Source organism: Aphanomyces invadans, assembly GCF_000520115.1.
Source record: "Aphanomyces invadans strain NJM9701 unplaced genomic scaffold supercont1.32, whole genome shotgun sequence".
Classification (NCBI taxonomy): domain Eukaryota; phylum Oomycota; class Saprolegniomycetes; order Saprolegniales; family Verrucalvaceae; genus Aphanomyces; species Aphanomyces invadans.
In genome coordinates this window covers 419,708-436,409 of record NW_008580177.1, presented here as the reverse complement: position 1 = coordinate 436,409, position 16,702 = coordinate 419,708, and the positions used below count along the sequence as shown (strand labels likewise).

At 55.9% G+C, this 16,702-nt stretch overlaps 9 protein-coding genes across 11 annotated transcripts; 4 read left to right on the top strand and 5 right to left on the bottom strand.

Annotated features, from left to right (window-relative positions):
- Positions 1-1,885: 1,885 nt before the first annotated feature.
- On the bottom strand, positions 1,886-2,745 carry H310_11606 (hypothetical protein). 3 transcript variants are annotated; one of them, XM_008878334.1, is made up of 3 exons: positions 2,421-2,745; positions 2,168-2,360; positions 1,886-2,113 (listed from the first exon to the last, which is right to left on the bottom strand). In XM_008878334.1, exons 1-3 carry the CDS (start codon positions 2,451-2,453, stop codon positions 1,965-1,967), a joined length of 375 nt encoding a protein of 124 aa, XP_008876556.1. In that variant the 5' UTR covers positions 2,454-2,745; the 3' UTR covers positions 1,886-1,964. The 3 variants fall into 3 exon arrangements, with proteins under 3 accessions (XP_008876556.1, XP_008876555.1, XP_008876554.1); XM_008878333.1 differs by having other exon boundaries at positions 2,168-2,745; XM_008878332.1 differs by having other exon boundaries at positions 1,910-2,745.
- Positions 2,746-3,786: 1,041 nt separating this feature from the next.
- Positions 3,787-4,746, top strand: H310_11605 (hypothetical protein). The gene has a single exon (XM_008878331.1). It carries the CDS (start codon positions 3,820-3,822, stop codon positions 4,654-4,656), a length of 837 nt encoding a protein of 278 aa, XP_008876553.1. The 5' UTR covers positions 3,787-3,819; the 3' UTR covers positions 4,657-4,746.
- A 66-nt stretch (positions 4,747-4,812) lies between these two features.
- H310_11604 (hypothetical protein) lies at positions 4,813-5,641 on the top strand. The gene is made up of 2 exons (XM_008878330.1): positions 4,813-4,862; positions 4,919-5,641. The coding sequence occupies exons 1-2, from the start codon at positions 4,860-4,862 to the stop codon at positions 5,252-5,254; spliced, it is 339 nt and encodes a 112-aa protein (XP_008876552.1). The 5' UTR covers positions 4,813-4,859; the 3' UTR covers positions 5,255-5,641.
- On the bottom strand, positions 5,258-6,626 carry H310_11603 (hypothetical protein; the record flags this gene model as incomplete). The annotated part of the gene is made up of 4 exons (XM_008878329.1): positions 5,258-5,715; positions 5,849-6,092; positions 6,388-6,562; positions 6,611-6,626. 4 exons carry the CDS (start codon positions 6,624-6,626, stop codon positions 5,368-5,370), a joined length of 783 nt encoding a protein of 260 aa, XP_008876551.1. The 3' UTR covers positions 5,258-5,367.
- Positions 6,627-6,833: 207 nt separating this feature from the next.
- H310_11602 (hypothetical protein) lies at positions 6,834-8,747 on the bottom strand. Its single transcript, XM_008878328.1, has one exon. It carries the CDS (start codon positions 8,724-8,726, stop codon positions 7,428-7,430), a length of 1,299 nt encoding a protein of 432 aa, XP_008876550.1. The 5' UTR covers positions 8,727-8,747; the 3' UTR covers positions 6,834-7,427.
- Positions 8,748-8,813: 66 nt separating this feature from the next.
- Positions 8,814-11,108, bottom strand: H310_11601 (hypothetical protein). The gene is made up of 2 exons (XM_008878327.1): positions 10,102-11,108; positions 8,814-9,866 (listed from the first exon to the last, which is right to left on the bottom strand). Exons 1-2 carry the CDS (start codon positions 11,061-11,063, stop codon positions 9,101-9,103), a joined length of 1,728 nt encoding a protein of 575 aa, XP_008876549.1. The 5' UTR covers positions 11,064-11,108; the 3' UTR covers positions 8,814-9,100.
- A 572-nt stretch (positions 11,109-11,680) lies between these two features.
- Positions 11,681-12,799, top strand: H310_11600 (hypothetical protein). The gene is made up of 3 exons (XM_008878326.1): positions 11,681-11,981; positions 12,029-12,171; positions 12,221-12,799. Exons 1-3 carry the CDS (start codon positions 11,738-11,740, stop codon positions 12,515-12,517), a joined length of 684 nt encoding a protein of 227 aa, XP_008876548.1. The 5' UTR covers positions 11,681-11,737; the 3' UTR covers positions 12,518-12,799.
- A 40-nt stretch (positions 12,800-12,839) lies between these two features.
- On the bottom strand, positions 12,840-13,744 carry H310_11599 (hypothetical protein). The gene is made up of 2 exons (XM_008878325.1): positions 13,646-13,744; positions 12,840-13,592 (listed from the first exon to the last, which is right to left on the bottom strand). The coding sequence occupies exons 1-2, from the start codon at positions 13,713-13,715 to the stop codon at positions 12,979-12,981; spliced, it is 684 nt and encodes a 227-aa protein (XP_008876547.1). The 5' UTR covers positions 13,716-13,744; the 3' UTR covers positions 12,840-12,978.
- A 520-nt stretch (positions 13,745-14,264) lies between these two features.
- Positions 14,265-16,580, top strand: H310_11598 (hypothetical protein). Its single transcript, XM_008878324.1, has 8 exons — positions 14,265-14,636; positions 14,711-15,004; positions 15,183-15,389; positions 15,455-15,604; positions 15,650-15,874; positions 15,934-16,053; positions 16,121-16,174; positions 16,226-16,580. Exons 1-8 carry the CDS (start codon positions 14,298-14,300, stop codon positions 16,472-16,474), a joined length of 1,638 nt encoding a protein of 545 aa, XP_008876546.1. The 5' UTR covers positions 14,265-14,297; the 3' UTR covers positions 16,475-16,580.
- The last annotated feature ends 122 nt before the right edge of the window (positions 16,581-16,702 follow it).

Here is a 16,702-nt window from a genome sequence, read left to right as displayed (position 1 = left end):
GTGGAGGAGCACAAAAGGTTCGATGCAGAGTCTGCACGACTGCCTGGCGTGGATGAGGAAGAGCGTGAAAAGCACATCCTCTTGGACGACATTATCAATCTCTTGGATGATTTGAAAGTTTGCCAGCAATTCGTTCCGAGGGACAAGGAGAAAATGACAAGATCGAACAAGGTGGTTCAATTGTGCGCAAGATGGCCATGAAAACCATGAAAAGACGATGCGATGCGGATAATGAGGAGTCGATCAAGCGACCTGCTGTTGAAAATCGGCGCAACACGATGCTGTTGCAATTGCTGGTGACAGTGAGCGCGAGTTTGTGACCCGGGAGAAAGAATTGGACTTTCAGCGCCATAGGCTTAATTGTGAGTTGAATCAACGTGAGTTGGACCGCGACGAGAGAAAGCCAAGCAAGCGTGAACATCAAATTGTCTTGGCCAAAATGTTTTCATTCGTCCGAAGTTCCACTCAACACCTTGTCGTACTCGACTCATGGATGCGTTGAAGAGTTCTTTTTGCTCGTCCAGCTTGTTTCCTATGAATCCTGACACAATCCATTTCGAAACTGGGTATGCAGGGTCGCCGTAAATGAAACAGCAATTGAAAATGTCATCGTATGCCTCAAAGTATTCTTGAAGTCGACTGACCCGAAGAAGTGTAACATCATGGCGACTTCCCTCTAAGGAACCAAAGAAGGGAATACAGAGGCCGTCTGGGGTTGTGTGGCCCTGAAAGTTCAAACAATGCATTCGTTTGTGCCCAGAGTAGATCCTTTTTTGCAAATTGAGTCCGCCAGCTCCATTGGCCTTGGCACTGATTCGACAGGTTTCAATTTCGTGCCATCGGGAAAGGCCCACACGTTCGATAATGGTGAACCTTTCTCAAAAATTGCTTTAGCATATGCCAAAATGCGCTAGCGCACGATTCGCTTGTTGCAGTAAATATGGTCTTTCCAATTGTTGTACACCAACTGATCATGTGATTGAAAATGCGACAGATTTGCTCCCTGGAGCGACCAAACGTAGCCAACAAATCGTTGTACGTAATGGGATAATGCAAGCGTTTCAGCATAATGGCCAGAGCCTCGACGCCAATGACGCGGTCACGGCACGAGTTAATGACGGCATTGGGGACACCAAGCAGTGAAGTCAATTGCAAAACACCAGCGACTTTAAAACGAAACGAAAGAATTGCGTCAGCGTCACGCATGTTGATGTCGAAACGTATAGCAGGAATGAGTGGTCGCTCGGCAGGTAACCCAAGTGCGTACTCAAGGAGCATCGTGGTGATGTGCGGTTTGAGCTTCTTCCTCTCTGCCCACTTGAAAATTTGCAACGCAAATGCAATGTCCTCTGAGTTCATCGTCAAATGCAATGTGTGCAAGCAGGATGGTTCGTTATAAATATAGATATGGCTCTGGCATCCATTTTCGAAATGGTGGAATCGTCAATGCCGTTGCCGTTGCCAGACGGCCATTTTGCGGCATGGCAATGGCAACGACACGTTTGCGAAATCTCCCTAATGTGATTTCGACGTTTTAAATTCTTCGAACGTCGATGTACAGTGTACATCTGGAATCTATTTCATTCAAAGTGGTTTAATCTGCAATCAATGTGGCCACCTATAAATTGTAATTCGATCAAAACATGAATTGATAAAAGGTTGCTTTTGGCGGGCGCCCCAAACTCACGCGACACAAACTTGTACTGCCATCGGAAGGAACTTACGAAATCGAGGTCCCCACGGCTACCGTGGACCTAGTTGGGAGACCGGGAAGAAGGGGGTGCTCTTGCCCCCCCCAGAACGTCGTCAAGAAGGCACTCGCCTCCGGAGTCGACTGCCGTTTCTTCGTTTGTGTGCATAAGCCAAGATGTCGACGTTTTGTGGGGGGTAATGAAACATCGACCGGGGTAATCCAGACTTGAACGGTCGAGAACAGTACCGCGATGACGACCTCCACGTTTGAGTCAGATGGGTATAGGTTCGAGCGATACTGAAAGGACGAGGTTGCCCACAGCTCCAAGGCCATATTGCCCCGCCGCCCCGTACTCCTCACGAGGACTTTCAAGGCGTCGCTCGCAATATTCATCGTCGATTGCCGTGTTGGGGCAGGTGGCTATTTGCAACAACTCGTCGCTACGCTTTTATCAAGGATTGACGGGAAGCGTACGATTCGGTCGTGTTGCGCGTGATCGTAAACGATTGCCTGGAATCGTTGCGACGGAGATGGCCGGACCGAGCTCGATACCGATGCTCCGCATTTGCGATGTCGACTGTGCCGCCGCATGTTGAGCGCGACCGGGAAGATTTTGGATAGACAAACGTGCCAGCATGTGGTTGTGGTTGTCCAGGGTGAGCCGCCCCTGTTCGACTCCATGCACGATCGGCGAAAAATTGTCGGCCATGAGGAATGAGTCGGCTACCTCCGGCGCCACGTCGCTCCCATTCTTCCCCATCGCGTACAAGGGACAGGAGAACGACACTATGCAGTGCGGTCCGCCCACCTGACGAAGGACATGCTCATGTCGCCGGCGCTCTTGGGCGTACTTGGTCTGTGCGAACGCTGGAAACGAAGGCCTGCATCTTCACGTCCAGCGCGGTCACTTGGGCAAGAGGGATTTCGCTGAGCGAGATCTACACGACGGGCGACGACTACTGGAAGACTGGCGCGGTGCCGTTCTGGTACTCGACGGGTTGCATCGATGCGACACAGCAACCGCAACGCGTTCTGGCACTTGAAGGATGGCATCGATGCGACACAGCAACCCATATCCTTCACCAAGGTGCGTCGTCGTGGTTCATTGCACTCGCGATCGGGCAGATCTACCACGTGTGGATGTGCGCGACCTGCCGCGTATCCTTGTTCGTCCATGGATTCATCAGCAGTCCGCGCCATGATCTATGGAACGACCGTCGACGTTCGTGTAGTCATCATTTTCGTTACGTTCCGTCAGACTAGCACATCATGGGCGCCGCGAACGTGGTCAAAGAGCCGTGGCTAATGGCTCTTGCCGTCGGGTCCATCACGTCGTTGTGCGTTGAGGGGCGCAAAGTTCCGCGGCCGCATGACACGCAGACCAGCAAAATCGTCGATTGCACGTCGTGGTAGCGAACTTCTACCGCCATTTCTTTCGTCCGGACTCCATCCACCATGTCTCTCTCAATGGAGGGGGGAGGGCATTCATGGCTCCAGGAGTGCTACGCCGTCTGTACTGTGTGTGGCCGCTCTCCTTCTCTGGTCGTGTGTTCGATTTGGATTTTTTGAACGCTCAGTTTGTTTCGATTTCTCGATTGGCAAGAAAATTATCTGAGTGGGCAATAGATATAATTTGGACCAATCACATAAATCGTTGGAGCATCAATGAAAAAGGCCCAATAAAATGTCGCAGGCACCTGACCGAACCAGCACCTTTTGTTGTTAGGTTAGAGAAAGGAGATTCAAGTTGGACAAGGTATTCAACACAGGGGCCGCGTTGCTGCCTTGGTCAAGAAAACGAGTGCGGCGTTGTGCACATCGCCATTCCAAGGTTGATGATGCATCTTGCTAGGGATGAATCTGTCCGTTCCTGGCGGACGATCACCCCGTTCCAGGCACGACCAACCTATCCTTGGAATTCAGGGAAACTCCTAATATCTCATCTTTTACACTGGGAAAATTTCCCAATTTTAGAGAGGAGAAGGGGTCCAAAAAGCCCACTTGGCCTTATTATTGGTGCAATTGCCCATTGGATTCACGTTGAACACCTATGCCCCCAGCACATCACCCAAGTGGAGCGCCAGTGTCAAAAACTCCCTTTTCCTCACACAGCAACTTGCCGCGACATGCTCATGGAGAAAGTGGAAACGGCGGAGCTCGTGCTCACGATCCTCTTTGGCCTCGTCACCGTCTCGTACGGGTACAACGTGATCCAGTTCGTGATGGTGGTGTTCTCGATCATGGGTTTCCTCGCGGTGGCCAGGTCGTACGGAGTCGAGCGCATGGCAACGTTCTACATTGCGCTGCTGTACTTTGTCGCGTTCTTCATTGTCCTCCCATACGTGCCGCTGCGGTACCACGAAATGGTGTACCTCATCGCCAAGTTTGCTCTCCATATCGGCGCGCTGGCGTGGACGATTCAGATCGTCTTCAACTTCATGCCCGAGTTTTACGTGGCGTCGATGCTGATCTCCGTCATTATTTCCGTGTGGATATGGGGATTCCAACGTCACACTTCCCGCGTGTGTTTGATCTTCTCGACGTCTCTCCTGGGGTCTCTTGTCCTTGCCGATGCTATTCGAGACTGGTCCCGTCAAGACAACATTGCTGTCGTCGCCAGCGATGGAATGCACGTCGGCATCATCGTGTTCTTCACGCTCGTGGGACTATATTTCCAAACAAAAGGCTCTGTAGAACCCGTCGAACGTCATGGGACCTTCGAGGTCGCCGAGCGTCCGTCCGTCGCCGCGACCGAATTGTCAGAGACCGACTTTCCATCCACGCCACACACGCCAACAAGTGATTTTGTCACGGTTCCGTACGTCGAAGTCATCGTGCATCGTGATGCACAGGCACGTACTCCTTTCATGTTTGTGTCCTCCATCGCCGACGAAGCAGAAGTTGCCGTGGAAGTGCCGCCCACAAAACCCGCGGCTCCGTCAACTTCCTCGACCGTCCTGTAGCCCCTTCTCGCAATATTTATTTCATCCCATGTTGAAGTTCAACATGCTCTCCGCGCCCCCAGCAAATATATATTTTTTTCATATCTGGCCGATTTTTTGTGTTTCTGCAATTCGCAAATTTACACTTGTACGGATACATCACTTTATCCGGATTATTTCGTTCGTTCTCTCCGGCAGGGAGACGAGAGAGGAGGCAAAGCAGCATGGTGAGTGTACCCTCCATGAGTCGGCGTGGATGGATGATGTAGTGAATATGGCATAGGAAGCAGTATTGAACTTACCTCACCAGGTGGGTACGATTGTCCTGGACACAACTGGCAAAGTTGTGAGCTCGTCTGGCGAACTCGCCGGCGACGACAGCATCCCGATGGTGGTGCAAAATTTACTCTTGGATTGTGGTGACCTGCGGTTTCTCAAAGGACGCCGACGTAACGACGATGAAGACAATGTCAACGACGACGAAGCACTCGAGCGATTGACGATCTCGTTCCCTGGCTACCAATTCATCGTGGCGTTTGACACCGAGCACACGTATGTTGTCAAGCAATCCGTGGACTCTGACGCCGACAGCGACTCGGGCCGACCCGGGCGTCCATAGAAGCGAACTTTATGAACGACATGAATGCACATCGGCGAAATCTATCCCCTCTTTCAACACCCGTCCCATGGTGTTCCCGACGCATTCGGAGACACGTGAAACAGAAGCGATCCCTACAGCGCCAGTTTGTTTTTGAGCAACGCCTTGTACCGCTCGTCGCGTTCGCTCAGTTGTTCTTTGCGCTGCTTCATGCGATACTCGATCTTTTCTTGCTTACGCCGCTTCTCGGCGTTTTGAGCCGCGAGCATGTCCATCTTGCGGTGCGAGTTTGTCTTCTCCAGGTCGAGAAGCGCCTTCAACCGTTTCTCTTCCTCAATTATCACGCGCTTCTCGCGGCGCAGCGCTTCCAGATCAGACGTTTCCTGGAGCGCTTTCAATATGATGTCGTTCTTGACTTGCCTCGTCTTGCGCTCGAGTTCTCGGAGGCGGCGTGCTTCTTCCGTGGCGCGCACGCGGTTTTCCTACACGAGGCCATGTAGTCTAGACTGTAGCTGCGACGGGGTAGCTGGGCGAGCAGCGACGCGCCATATCGCAGCACAGACGGCAGGACGTTTGCAGTAGGAGGCGAGCACAGAATTGCATCGATTTCGGTACCTCGTCCAGGCGTTCGTTGTCGGCGACCAGGTTGACTTTAAATGGGGACTTTGTTGTCTTGGACTGCCACTTTTGAATATGGAGCTGGCGGCGCCGTTCCTTTTGAAGCCGCTTGGTCCTTTCGTCGTGGAGCATCTCGGCCTTGACCTGGTGGCGCTCGACGTACTTTTTCGAAAAGATCTCGGCCGATTCACTCCGAGACATGCGCTGCGAGTCTCCCGACACATGCAGCGGCGTCAACGACCTACACATGCGCACGGCAGACAACGTCAGGCACAGCCACAAGACAGCGACTGCACAACGGGATTCGCAGAGCAACTTCTACAAAAGAACATTTTCACATTGAACGTCGGCCCAACATAACCCGCATGGGCTGTGGAACCGATGCACGTGCAGCTCAAAACATCACATCTACTGGCACAATCGGCGCAGCGACCTCTCCATCCATGTAGTTGTGCATCGTCGGGACAAAATTCTTGGCGCATGATGCACGCAGGGCTGCTCGAGTGGCATCGGCCACATATACAAAGCCACATTACCGCTCCAATTCGTCGACGTCGAGGTCGTCTGGTTCGCCATCGTTCGAGTCGTGGCCGCTGTCATCTCCTTCGTCGTCTTTGGCCAGCACTTCCCTCGATTCAAATGCACGGAGGTTGTCGTCGTCGTCACCGCATTCCATGGCGGCCCCCTCGTTGCTGCCGATATCTTGGTTGTCTGTGGACACATCGTCACCGCCATCGCATGACGGCGACATGTACTTACCGGGATCGTGGTCCATGTCGGCGATGCGCACACGGGAATACAGCACTGTCGCGGTACAATATTGCAACGGCTCTGACGGTTTCTATGAAACGTTTTCAAAACGACGAGCGGTTACAGCGCCGCCGCCGCCGCGGCCACAACTCGATCGCACGTCGAATTCGCGAGCAACGTCGTTCCTCGGCGAAAATGGGTACGTGCGTGCAGCGCGCCTCAGTGGTTGCGGCACTGGGCAGCTGGGATGCCCATTTGACGGGCCGCGGCTCCAGTGGCTAGCGCGTGGCCTGGGGCATTTGTTTCGTCCGCTTGACAGGGAGTTGGCAGATGCGAGTCGTGTGTTTGAAGCGCCTCTTCCTTGCACTACCAGCTTGATTTGTCGCCGCGTGGTGGAATACCAGATGACGAGACGATTTGAATGGTATGGCCGAGTCCTGTTGTTTGGCGGCAATGCTCACCCGCCCCGTTTCATGTCATCGCCGAACGAATCGGGGCACTCGGCTACGTCCTTGCAGAAGTTGTTGCGGTGGACGTCAGCGTGAGTTCGATGGGGAGGTTGGGATTCGCTCACACGTCGAACATGTTCGTTGTCTCACGCAGCATCGTTCCGCACTTTGCATTTAAACTGCTACTACCACGGACGGCGACGTGCGACGATTATTCCGTGCGACTTTTGCCATACCAGCACCGTGCCGCAGAGGCCTCCCGTCGTGGTGGCCGTCCCATGTCGTTGGGCTAGGCACGCATACCAACGAAAACGACCCCATGAACGTGCGCATGGCGCGCAATTCGAGTGCTTATTTAGTCGTGCCAGTCATGTGGCTTAGCCCCATGTAATCTTGCGAACGCAATTGTTGCCCGTGTCGGCTACATACAGAGCAAACGATCCAGCAGTCGCCTTCCACTGCAGGGTCGGATCGATTGCCAGGCCTTGCGGCGCGTTCAGCTGGCCCAACGACGCATTCGTGGCGCTGTTGACAAGCCCCGGCGCCCGCACCTTGCCGGCAATCGTCGTGACGATCTTGGTTGCCATGTCGATCTTGCGAATGACGTGGTTCATTGTGTCGCTGATGTACAAGTCGCCGTAGTAGTCCATGGCGATGCCGAATGGACTGTTCCAGGTCGACGTGGTCGCGTCGCCGTCCGCGTGCCCGCTGTAAAAGCACTGGCCCGCGACGACTTCAGTCACGCCAGTGGACAGCGTCAAGCGGCGGATGCACGACGACGGGCCGTCCGCCATGTAGATGACGCCATTTCGATACACCATGTCGTTGGCAAGAAACGGGTCGGTGACGTTTGCGGCAACGATCTCGACGCCGGCCGTCGTCAGCGCCGACGTGTTCCATCCAAGCACTGCGCCGGGTTGTGTCGCTGCGGCGACATCCATCCCCGTGCTTGAAGGCATCGCAAGGACACTTGTCAGGTCCACATTCGACAGCGCCGTCGCCAACTGAGTGGCCGTCGCGTAGTTGGACGCAGCGCTGTAGTGGTTCACGCGGCCACGGGCCCCGACGTTCAGGACATACAGATTCCCTGCCGCGTCCGCGTCCAGCCGACGGCCACCGCCAGCACCGCCAAAGAACGCGGCGGCGGCCGTGGTCGCTATTGTCGGCAGCGCCCACACCAACGAGTCGTTGATGCCGAGGAATGTTCGCGATGGCGCGTGATACCCAATATCCCACACGCGAGATTGCAACACGGTCGAGATCGAAAATTCGGGCGGCCCGGACGGCGTGGGGGACGTTGTCATGGGCGTGCGGGTCGTGGTGGTGGCGGGGACCGAGTTGGGCGCTGGCGTTGGGGTCGCCATGCCTTCGCCAAACCCGGTCGTGGTTCCGCCATTCGAGGCCGGGGCGGGAGTCGGCGCCGGGGTCTTGTTGATCACGTTGCTCACGACGGACGGGACAATCGTGATGACGAGAAATGCGCCAAGCAGCGGCACAAACACAATCGGCGGAATCCTGCGCTTCTTCTCTTCTTTCTCGGGCGTTTTGTCGCTGTCCGATGGTTTGTCGTTGGACGCGCCAGAAGCGGCCGTGGATGCCATCGGGGCACGCGTTGGAGGCACGTGGTCGTTCGGGATGCAATCCAGGGCGTCGAGAACTTCCTTGGCAGGCGTCATCGAACACTGCCATGTGTGCCCATGTGGCCGAAAATAGGTCGCACACCGCCATCTTGATCGGGCACAGCGCGTTGCTATCTTTGGAACGTTGTCTCGGCCCGGCATGACGCTTGCGTCGGAGTCGGCGCCATGACGCTGTGGCATATTCCGTCCCGCGTGCCGTGATCATTCGCTGACCCTACCGACTGCTTTCTCTGTGCCGTCGGCATCCCGTCGAGAGATGCCCCATTGACACGCAGACATGGTGCCAATCGCGCCACCGTGCGCCGTTGCTCTACGAGTTGACGAGTCCTCCATGCTTTTCATCATCCACCAACGTTATTCCAACCCGCAGGCGTTCAAATGCCCCATCGCGGGATGGTTGGTTATCGGTTCTATCCAAACACAATCGAGCTGTCGCCTGCGCCATGCTGCAGTTTTTTGCCAGGTTTCGGCGCCTTGGTCACGTTCTCGACGTAGCCCGACGTCGCGATGGTCGCCGCATCCGTGCCCTGCGCCTTGAGCGCAGCAGCGATCGCTTCCTTGGTGTGGATGCCAATGTCGTTCTTGACTTCTTCCACACGCTGCGTGCCATCGTCAAGCGTGACGAGAACGCGGCGGCACGTCGAGTTGGCGGACCAGCCTTCGCCGCCCGAAATGTGCCACGCGTTGCGAATCATGAGCTCAAAGTAGTCATCGTTGTCGATGCTCGCGCTCAAGTTTGCATAGTACCGGAGAAACTCGGACGGGTGGACCTTTCCGTCCTTCTCGCCGCCGTCAAATGTGTCGAGAAACTCGCGAAACACGTCGTGCTTGGTGCGCTTGCCGCTGATCACGTCCGGGTGTTTGTCCGCATTGTACTTGGCAATGATGTCGTCGAGCTCGAGGATCCCGTTGCCGTCCGCATCCACGACCGCGAACGCGAGGAGGACGAGCTGCTGGCGCCGGTCGTTTAATTCACCGCGGATGCCCACAAGGAATTCATCGTAGCTGATCTGGCCGCTGCGGTCGTCGTCAAAGAATGCAAACAGGTCCGCGACTTCGGCCTTGGACAGGTTCAACGCATGCTCCCGAATGGCCTTTGTGAATTCGCCCAGGTCGAGCGTGCGACTGTTGTCGTCGTCCATGATGCGGAACTTGCGCCCGAGACCGACGATGCCGCTACACAGCGCGCGACGTAAGCCACACGTCGAGCCATGCCACAAATACACGCCACCGACGACGCACGGCTTGGCCGCTTGCGCTGGCACCCCACGATGCCGCCAATTTTGTCGGCACAACGAACTTCCATGGAAGCATTTCAACACAACCCGACGACGTAGTCACCCCAGCATTTCAGCCAAGCCAATGCATCCAAGATGAACAAGCTAGTTGCAAAGAAGAAGGAAGGACGTACCGAGCTCCATGTTCGTACAACGACGCTCGTAGTGCTGCCAGTGTGTCTTGCACCGATCGTGGCGCAGACTTGATAGCATCGGGGAAAACGTTGTTGTCGGCATGGACATCTGCGGCAGTTGCGTGGTGGGCGGACGCGCGCGGAGCGGCCAACGAGGAAGACACCGACGCAGTGGACGTTGGACGATGGATGAACCCGCCGAGTTGGACGAGGTCTTCAATCGTCGCGGCGAATTCGGCGCCGTACCCGCCCTTTGCCTTTACCGACGCTACGCGCGGTTCGCCGACAAAGATGGCGCGGACAATTGGTTTGACGGCGGCAATGCTGATTTGAATGAGCGCGGACAGGATGCTGGTGGAATAGACGGAAAACAACGCGTCCGACGTGTTGAGAAGCCCAAACACGACGACGCCGTCAAACCCGCCATGGACCGCCAACTTGTTGGCCGCATACGGCAGATCTTCAAGGGATGGAACCGTGACCATTTCGTACGAAACGCTGGGTGCCAACGCATGCGTGAAGTTGACTGCAAAATCATCCACGACATGCTCATCGGTCTTGGTCTTGAGCACGGCGATGCGGGCCGTGGAATGGGCACGGCGGTTTGACGACGATTTTGCCACGGTGCCGGCCGGAGCCGCAGGGACAGAAGCGCCATTTGACGTGGCGGATGAGGCAGACGTCGGGGCTGGGGGCGGGAAGTGCGAAAACGGAGATGCGTCACTCGTGACGTTCGATCCGCTGTTGCCGCCTCGGCCTTTGGCCTTGGCTTTAGGTGCATCCGCTGTTGACGAGTCGTCGCCAAAACTCCAGCTCGTGCCACCGCCAGGGGGCGCATGCAGGCGGGTCGACGGCCGCTTCAGCTCTCCCATGTCGGCGCTTGTCAACGTGCTCATCGTGGTTCCGCGTCGTATCTTCTTGGAAAGTGACTTGGGGTGGCGCCTCCGCCTTTGAAAATGCATACTGTATACGTATTGTCCCAATATATAATTTCGTAAAGGTTTTTTCTCCCAATATCGGCAGGCTCTTGACAATTGTGTTGCCACTCGACCTGCTACATGCAAAGGTTGGCGTCCCCGGGCTGCGCAACAGCCCATGTACATCGAATCGTCAGTCGAGATGGGCATACTACCTCCATGAGTGCATGCTCCACCTGCATGCTTGTCGAAGCACCGTCGCTGAGGCTGTAGTTGCTATAGCTACGTTCGCAAACGCGCTACAGGGCCGTCGACGCGAGCACGAACGATGTTTTCCTTGTTCATACAAGGAATTCCCATCGTGGCATCGTTCTGGCTGTCCATGATATCGACTTCAGGTTGTATCCGCCAGGGGGAACCAACGCCGATGGCCCTGCAACGACGGCGCTTTGGACCTTGCAGCTTTAAGAACGCCACATCCTCATGATCTTGGCAGTGGTATGTGGGGTGCTGGCTGCTCGCGTTAAAGTCGTTGTGAGTCAAATCCCCGAGATTGAGCGGCGGGACGCGCTCGTTCATCGTAGCGTCGTCCTGTCGCATGTTCGTCCGATTTCCAAACATAAAATTTGGGAGGTCTTTTTCCTGCCATTGCAAAACTCCAACAACAGAGCAAACCCCAAGTGCCGCGCGCCGAGCACGCACAGGACAAGTCGAGCGCCATGATCATGCTGAAGAAGAAGAAGGAGCAAGCCGAAAGGGAAGCAGCGGCGGCGGCGGCGGCCGCTGCCCCAGCCCCACCTGCTACTGAGGACAGTGTGCCTGCATTAAACGATGATGCCAATACTCGTGCATCGGCCGCCGCACCTCCTGCGCCGGGGGGAATCAAGATCATGGGTCTTGGTCGTGGCACACGCAAGTCCAAGGAAAAGAAGCGCACCCCCGGCGAAATCCGCATTCAAAAAGGTACACGTGCGCCACACCTCGTTCGTGGGACGTGAATGGGGACGTAGACATTGCCGAACTCGACGGAGGGTCGGCTGCTGTCGTGAGTTTTCCCGACTCGAACGACCTGACAAACTTCCACGTTCGGATTACTGTCGACACGGGGTTGTGGACTGGAGCTGCCTACACCTTTACGTTCAAAATTCCATCGGTACGTCCGCCTTGAACGTGTGGCGTTCTTCACGGCGCCTTCCCTCCAGTTCTACCCACATGAGCCGCCCAAAGTGCGTTGCATGACCAAGATCTACCACCCCAATATCGATCTCGACGGCAACGTGTGTTTGAATATTCTTCGCGAAGACTGGAAACCCGTGCTCGACATCAATGCTGTCATCTACGGCCTCATCTACCTCTTCTACGAGCCCAACCCGGACGACCCGCTCAACCGCGAAGCGGCCGAGATGTTTCGAAGCGACCCCCGTCGATTCCAGGACGTCGTCGGTCGTAGTTTGCGTGGCCAGTACGTTCAAGGCATCCAGTTTGAACGCCTGGTCTAGTTGGGGACGCACCGACGCGATAGACGTAACCAAGTTGCCGTCGCGTTTTGGTTGCTGCACGTCGACCTCGCATGCCCACCGCGGCGTGCATCCTCCATCTAGACCGTGGCAATCCACGTCTACCGTCCCGTCTGGTGGACGACGAGTCGTCGCGATGGCATTGTGTTTTCGGTCACAACAAGCGCATGGCTCTCGGATCTGGCTCTGCCTTTGGCCATCTTCGTCGTTGACTGTTGGTGCGATATATCGACCTACGACGCCACGTTCCAGTGGTGCATGTGCCGTTTGTCCACTTTGTACGCGGCGCCATGGCATTGTGTGTGGTCTATCGATCGTGCCAAGGCCGCCGCCAAGCGCCGTGACATGGAAGTCGTGGATTCTCAAACGAGCGACGCTATCCTGCACGCACAAAACAAAATGCGGTTGTCTGTGAGCGAGCTGTGGCGCTTGGACGGGAGATGCTACGACGAGTTGGAGCACTGCAGGGTTGCCACGGGCAAGCACTGCGCAAAGAACGGCGCTTGCCGCACACATGTCCAGCCCAGGTCGGTGCCGCACACGGACGACGCGAGCCAGTCTTTGCCGCCGCACTGTTCGAAACCCACGCGAACGGGGCGGCACGTTCCATTGACGCAGGTCGATCCTTGCGTGCACGATGGACCGAGAGTGGCATGGCAGGCTCCCCAGAATCCCATGCATCGAGGTGCCTGTGGGGTCGGCTTGGACGGGGCGTCGTTGGGGGTCTCGACCTGCGTGTCGGGGGCCATCGAAGTTGGAGTGGGTTTCGGAGCGCATGATTTCGTGGGGGTTGGTGGCGACGGCTTCGGGGCGCACGATTTCTTTGGGGGAAGGGGGGGCGTTGTTTTGGGGGCACAGGACTTTTTAGGAGGAGGGGACGACATGGTCGTCTTTGGGGCGCACGACTTTTTCGCGGTTGGCTTGGGGCTGCACTTTTTCATGGTGGGTGCTCGAGTTGTCGGCGCCGGGGACGACATCGTCGCGGGGGAATCGGCGGTGGGGGGTCGATACAGCGGTGACGTTGGTTCAGTGGTCGACTCGATTGCGTGTTGGTGCACTACTCGTAGAGTGTTGGCACGTCGAGGACGCCCGGGGGGGGAGTTCAATTACCTGTACCCAACGCTGTCGATGGCCAGACGAGGAGGCACACGAGGCCGACGACACGCCAGCGACACCGCATCGTTCGTCCAATGCAAAAATGGGCCACGTCTCCCACCAGCGCGAGGAAAGGGCGTCATTTTGCACATCCCACCCGACACTGTCAAATCACACACGACGTCGGCATCTTGCAAAGATAGATGGGGTATTTTTAGGCCATCGCGACGTCGACGAGAATCATGCGCAAAGAACACACGTCGGCCAAAGACACTGGTATCGCGGATGCACGCAGCGCTCGGCAGCGCTTCCCCCCCTCTCTGCGTTCGGGGGCAGCGCGCGCCATGAGATCGCGCACGCTGCCACGTACCGCGCGAATTTACGGTTTCAGTTTCGACGTGTATTTCACGAGCATGCACTTTGTAATTTTGGATTGGCTGATGAATTTCTTGAAGAAGGATATGATTGGTGTATGGAAACACAAAAAATAGGTCATTGGTTCGAATGAAAATACCCCAAAATCATGTAGAAAATTCAATTCAACGGTATGGATTGGTTAAAATTCAGCTTGAAATTGGAATGGATTGGCTAAAATGGAAGAAAAACGACCAGGTTGCGCGACAACACAAGAGGCCGCGGATTTAATTGGTGACATCGTCGTGCCAAGATGATGCTCCTCCGGCGGCGTGGCGGCGTCTTGGCCACGATCCGATCCATGTCAACACGCTCGCTCTTGGATATCTATCAAGATGCCGTCGCATCCAAAGAGATTGTAGAAGATCCTGTGCAACTGCATGCTCTGCGTCATTTGCAAGCTCTGCAAGATCAACTGGTGGCGACACCACTTCCACCACCGCCTTCAGTCGTTGCTCCCGCAGACCGTTCTCCTTCTCTGTGGGATCGATTTCGAAGCACCGTAGCGCCGTCGAGCAGCGCGGCGTCGAATCCACAACGTGGCAACGTGCCGAAAGGAGTGTATTTGTATGGAGGCGTCGGTTGTGGCAAGGTACATCATGTTCATGCACACACTTGTGCCCATCCAGTACGTTCTCGGGAATTCAAATCGCAATGTCCCGCTAGACCTTTCTCATGGACATGTTCTTCGACAACTTACCGCTGCAAAGCAAGCGCCGAGTCCATTTCCACAAGTTCATGTTGGAAGTGCACGCGAACATGCACCAACTGCGCAAGGAGGGGCATGTCGGCGACCCGATTCCGCATCTCACGGCCGAGCTCATGCAAACATCGCGTGTGCTTTGCTTTGACGAGTTCCAAGTTACCGATGTCGCGGACGCGCTCATCTTGCGGCGCCTCTTCTCGGCCATGATCGACGCGGGGAGCATCGTCGTCGCCACGTCGAACCGACCTCCCACGGTACGCTGGCTGCTGTGCTCTACACCGACAAGTCCATGTCACGTTGGCGTCGTTGGTCTTGGCGGTGGTGCAGCACACTTGCTTGCACTGCCGTTCTTGTTTTGAAATTTCCCGCCTGGTCGGCTTTCTTCGCCCGTGCTGAGTGTTCACCGCACGTTTTTTCACCGGTGCTTGTTAGGACCTGTACAACAACGGCATCCAGCGCGATTTGTTCGTGCCCTTTATCGACCTTCTCCAAACATCCTGCATCGTGCACTCCCTCGAAGCATCGTCGACGGACTATCGCAAACTCAAGGGCCAGGCTCAACTCCACGAGATGTACCGGCATCCTCTCAACGACGCGAATCACCGACTGTTTTACGAGTCATTCAAGACACTGGCCAACGTAAGATGCGTCCCACGCCGTTGGTGGCGCTTTGACATCGTCCTCATGCGACGGCGGTGGCCTAGAACGAAACCATCCGCAGCATGAAGCTCCGCACCCAAGGACGTGTCGTCGATGTCCCCCACGCTGCACCCAAGCACAACGTGTGCTTGCTCTCGTTCACAGACGTGTGTGATAAACCGCTGGGGGCCGCGGATTACCTCGCGATTGCAGAGGTATGCCGTTGCAATTGCGTTCGTGTTCAACGTCATGGGTGCCAGGCCTTCCACACCGTGTTCCTCCAAGACATTCCTCGCATGCACGTCCAGTACGTCAACCAGACGCGCCGCTTTATCACGTTTGTCGACTGCATGTACGACAAAAAGGTGCAGCTGTACTGCCTCGCCGACGCGGCCCCGAACGATCTCGTCGTCCCGGACGAATCGACCAAGAACGTGATCGACGAAGCGTTTGCGTTTGATCGCACTGTGTCGCGGCTCCTGGAAGTACGGGCTTTGCGCCGCCCTTTCGTCGTTGACTCGATTCCCCTCCGTCGTGTCTATAGATGCAATCGGAGAGCTACGGCACGCTGAGCGCCGCGATGGACCTTCCGTCGACAACCCACCGCCTCGCTTTCCTACGCACGCTCCAGCCCAAGAAGCAGTTGAATTACCTCGATGTCAAGGTGCCGTGTGTGTGTGTGTGTGTGTGTGCTAGTCGTGGGACCGAGTTGGTTGAGATCGTCAATGTAGAGCCTCTGGGACATGTACAATCCAAATCGAGGGGCCGAGTTGGAGCGCCATGAGGTACTGCCGTCGCTGGAGAAGAAAGTGGGAATTCGTGACCACGGCGTGTAGGTGCAAGTGCTCGTGGAAGATATCTTGGAGCTGCAAGACGGTGCACGCGGCGTCAACCCGGCGAGACTCGAGCCTCTCTTCTCGGTGCAGGATTCGCTCGCGTTTGCTCGATTTCAACGCTTGCTCACACATACCGAGTCGGATGCCAGTTGGTGGCATCTTAGCCACGACTTGGATGCCCGCGTCGCCCAACTCGACGACAATGGCCAAGAAAAGGTGCCCCAGGAAGTCACAAACTGGGTCGTCTAGATCGCCCTCGATCCAGGGCCACTAGTAGAGTGAAGATCGCAGGCGCATGTGCCAGCGTCGACACGTGACAAAGGATAACATCCATCGGACCTTTGCTTCAATCTCCCGTCAGGTTGTTTAAAAGGACGCAGGGAATGTGGGCTGGACAACTGATTTGTGCTCGTCCCAGTGGTCTGTTTTCATGATGCCAACCCGCATGGACGCGATGTGACGATGTGGCCGGTTCGT

Excerpts from the sequence above, each read along its gene's own strand:
- H310_11605 (XM_008878331.1), top strand. The coding sequence starts at position 3,820 with ATGCTCATGGAGAAAGTGGAAACGGCGGAGCTCGTGCTCACGATCCTC.
- H310_11602 (XM_008878328.1), bottom strand. The coding sequence starts at position 8,726 with ATGACGCCTGCCAAGGAAGTTCTCGACGCCCTGGATTGCATCCCGAAC.
- H310_11599 (XM_008878325.1), bottom strand. The coding sequence starts at position 13,715 with ATGCGGTGTCGCTGGCGTGTCGTCGGCCTCGTGTGCCTCCTCGTCTGG. Across the intron at positions 13,593-13,645 it reads ATCGACAGCGTTGGGTACAG|TGCACCAACACGCAATCGAG; the intron begins GTAATTGAACTC and ends CTCTACGAGTAG.
- H310_11598 (XM_008878324.1), top strand. The coding sequence starts at position 14,298 with ATGATGCTCCTCCGGCGGCGTGGCGGCGTCTTGGCCACGATCCGATCC. Across the intron at positions 15,875-15,933 it reads CTGTGTCGCGGCTCCTGGAA|ATGCAATCGGAGAGCTACGG; the intron begins GTACGGGCTTTG and ends TCGTGTCTATAG. Across the intron at positions 16,054-16,120 it reads TGAATTACCTCGATGTCAAG|AGCCTCTGGGACATGTACAA; the intron begins GTGCCGTGTGTG and ends TCGTCAATGTAG.
- H310_11606 (XM_008878333.1), bottom strand. The coding sequence starts at position 2,453 with ATGGGGAAGAATGGGAGCGACGTGGCGCCGGAGGTAGCCGACTCATTC. Across the intron at positions 2,114-2,167 it reads ACGCGCAACACGACCGAATC|CCACCTGCCCCAACACGGCA; the intron begins GTACGCTTCCCG and ends TGTTGCAAATAG.
- H310_11600 (XM_008878326.1), top strand. The coding sequence starts at position 11,738 with ATGATCATGCTGAAGAAGAAGAAGGAGCAAGCCGAAAGGGAAGCAGCG. Across the intron at positions 11,982-12,028 it reads CGAAATCCGCATTCAAAAAG|ACATTGCCGAACTCGACGGA; the intron begins GTACACGTGCGC and ends ATGGGGACGTAG. Across the intron at positions 12,172-12,220 it reads TTACGTTCAAAATTCCATCG|TTCTACCCACATGAGCCGCC; the intron begins GTACGTCCGCCT and ends CCTTCCCTCCAG.
- H310_11601 (XM_008878327.1), bottom strand. The coding sequence starts at position 11,063 with ATGCATTTTCAAAGGCGGAGGCGCCACCCCAAGTCACTTTCCAAGAAG. Across the intron at positions 9,867-10,101 it reads TTGTACGAACATGGAGCTCG|CGGCATCGTCGGTCTCGGGC; the intron begins GTACGTCCTTCC and ends CGCGCTGTGTAG.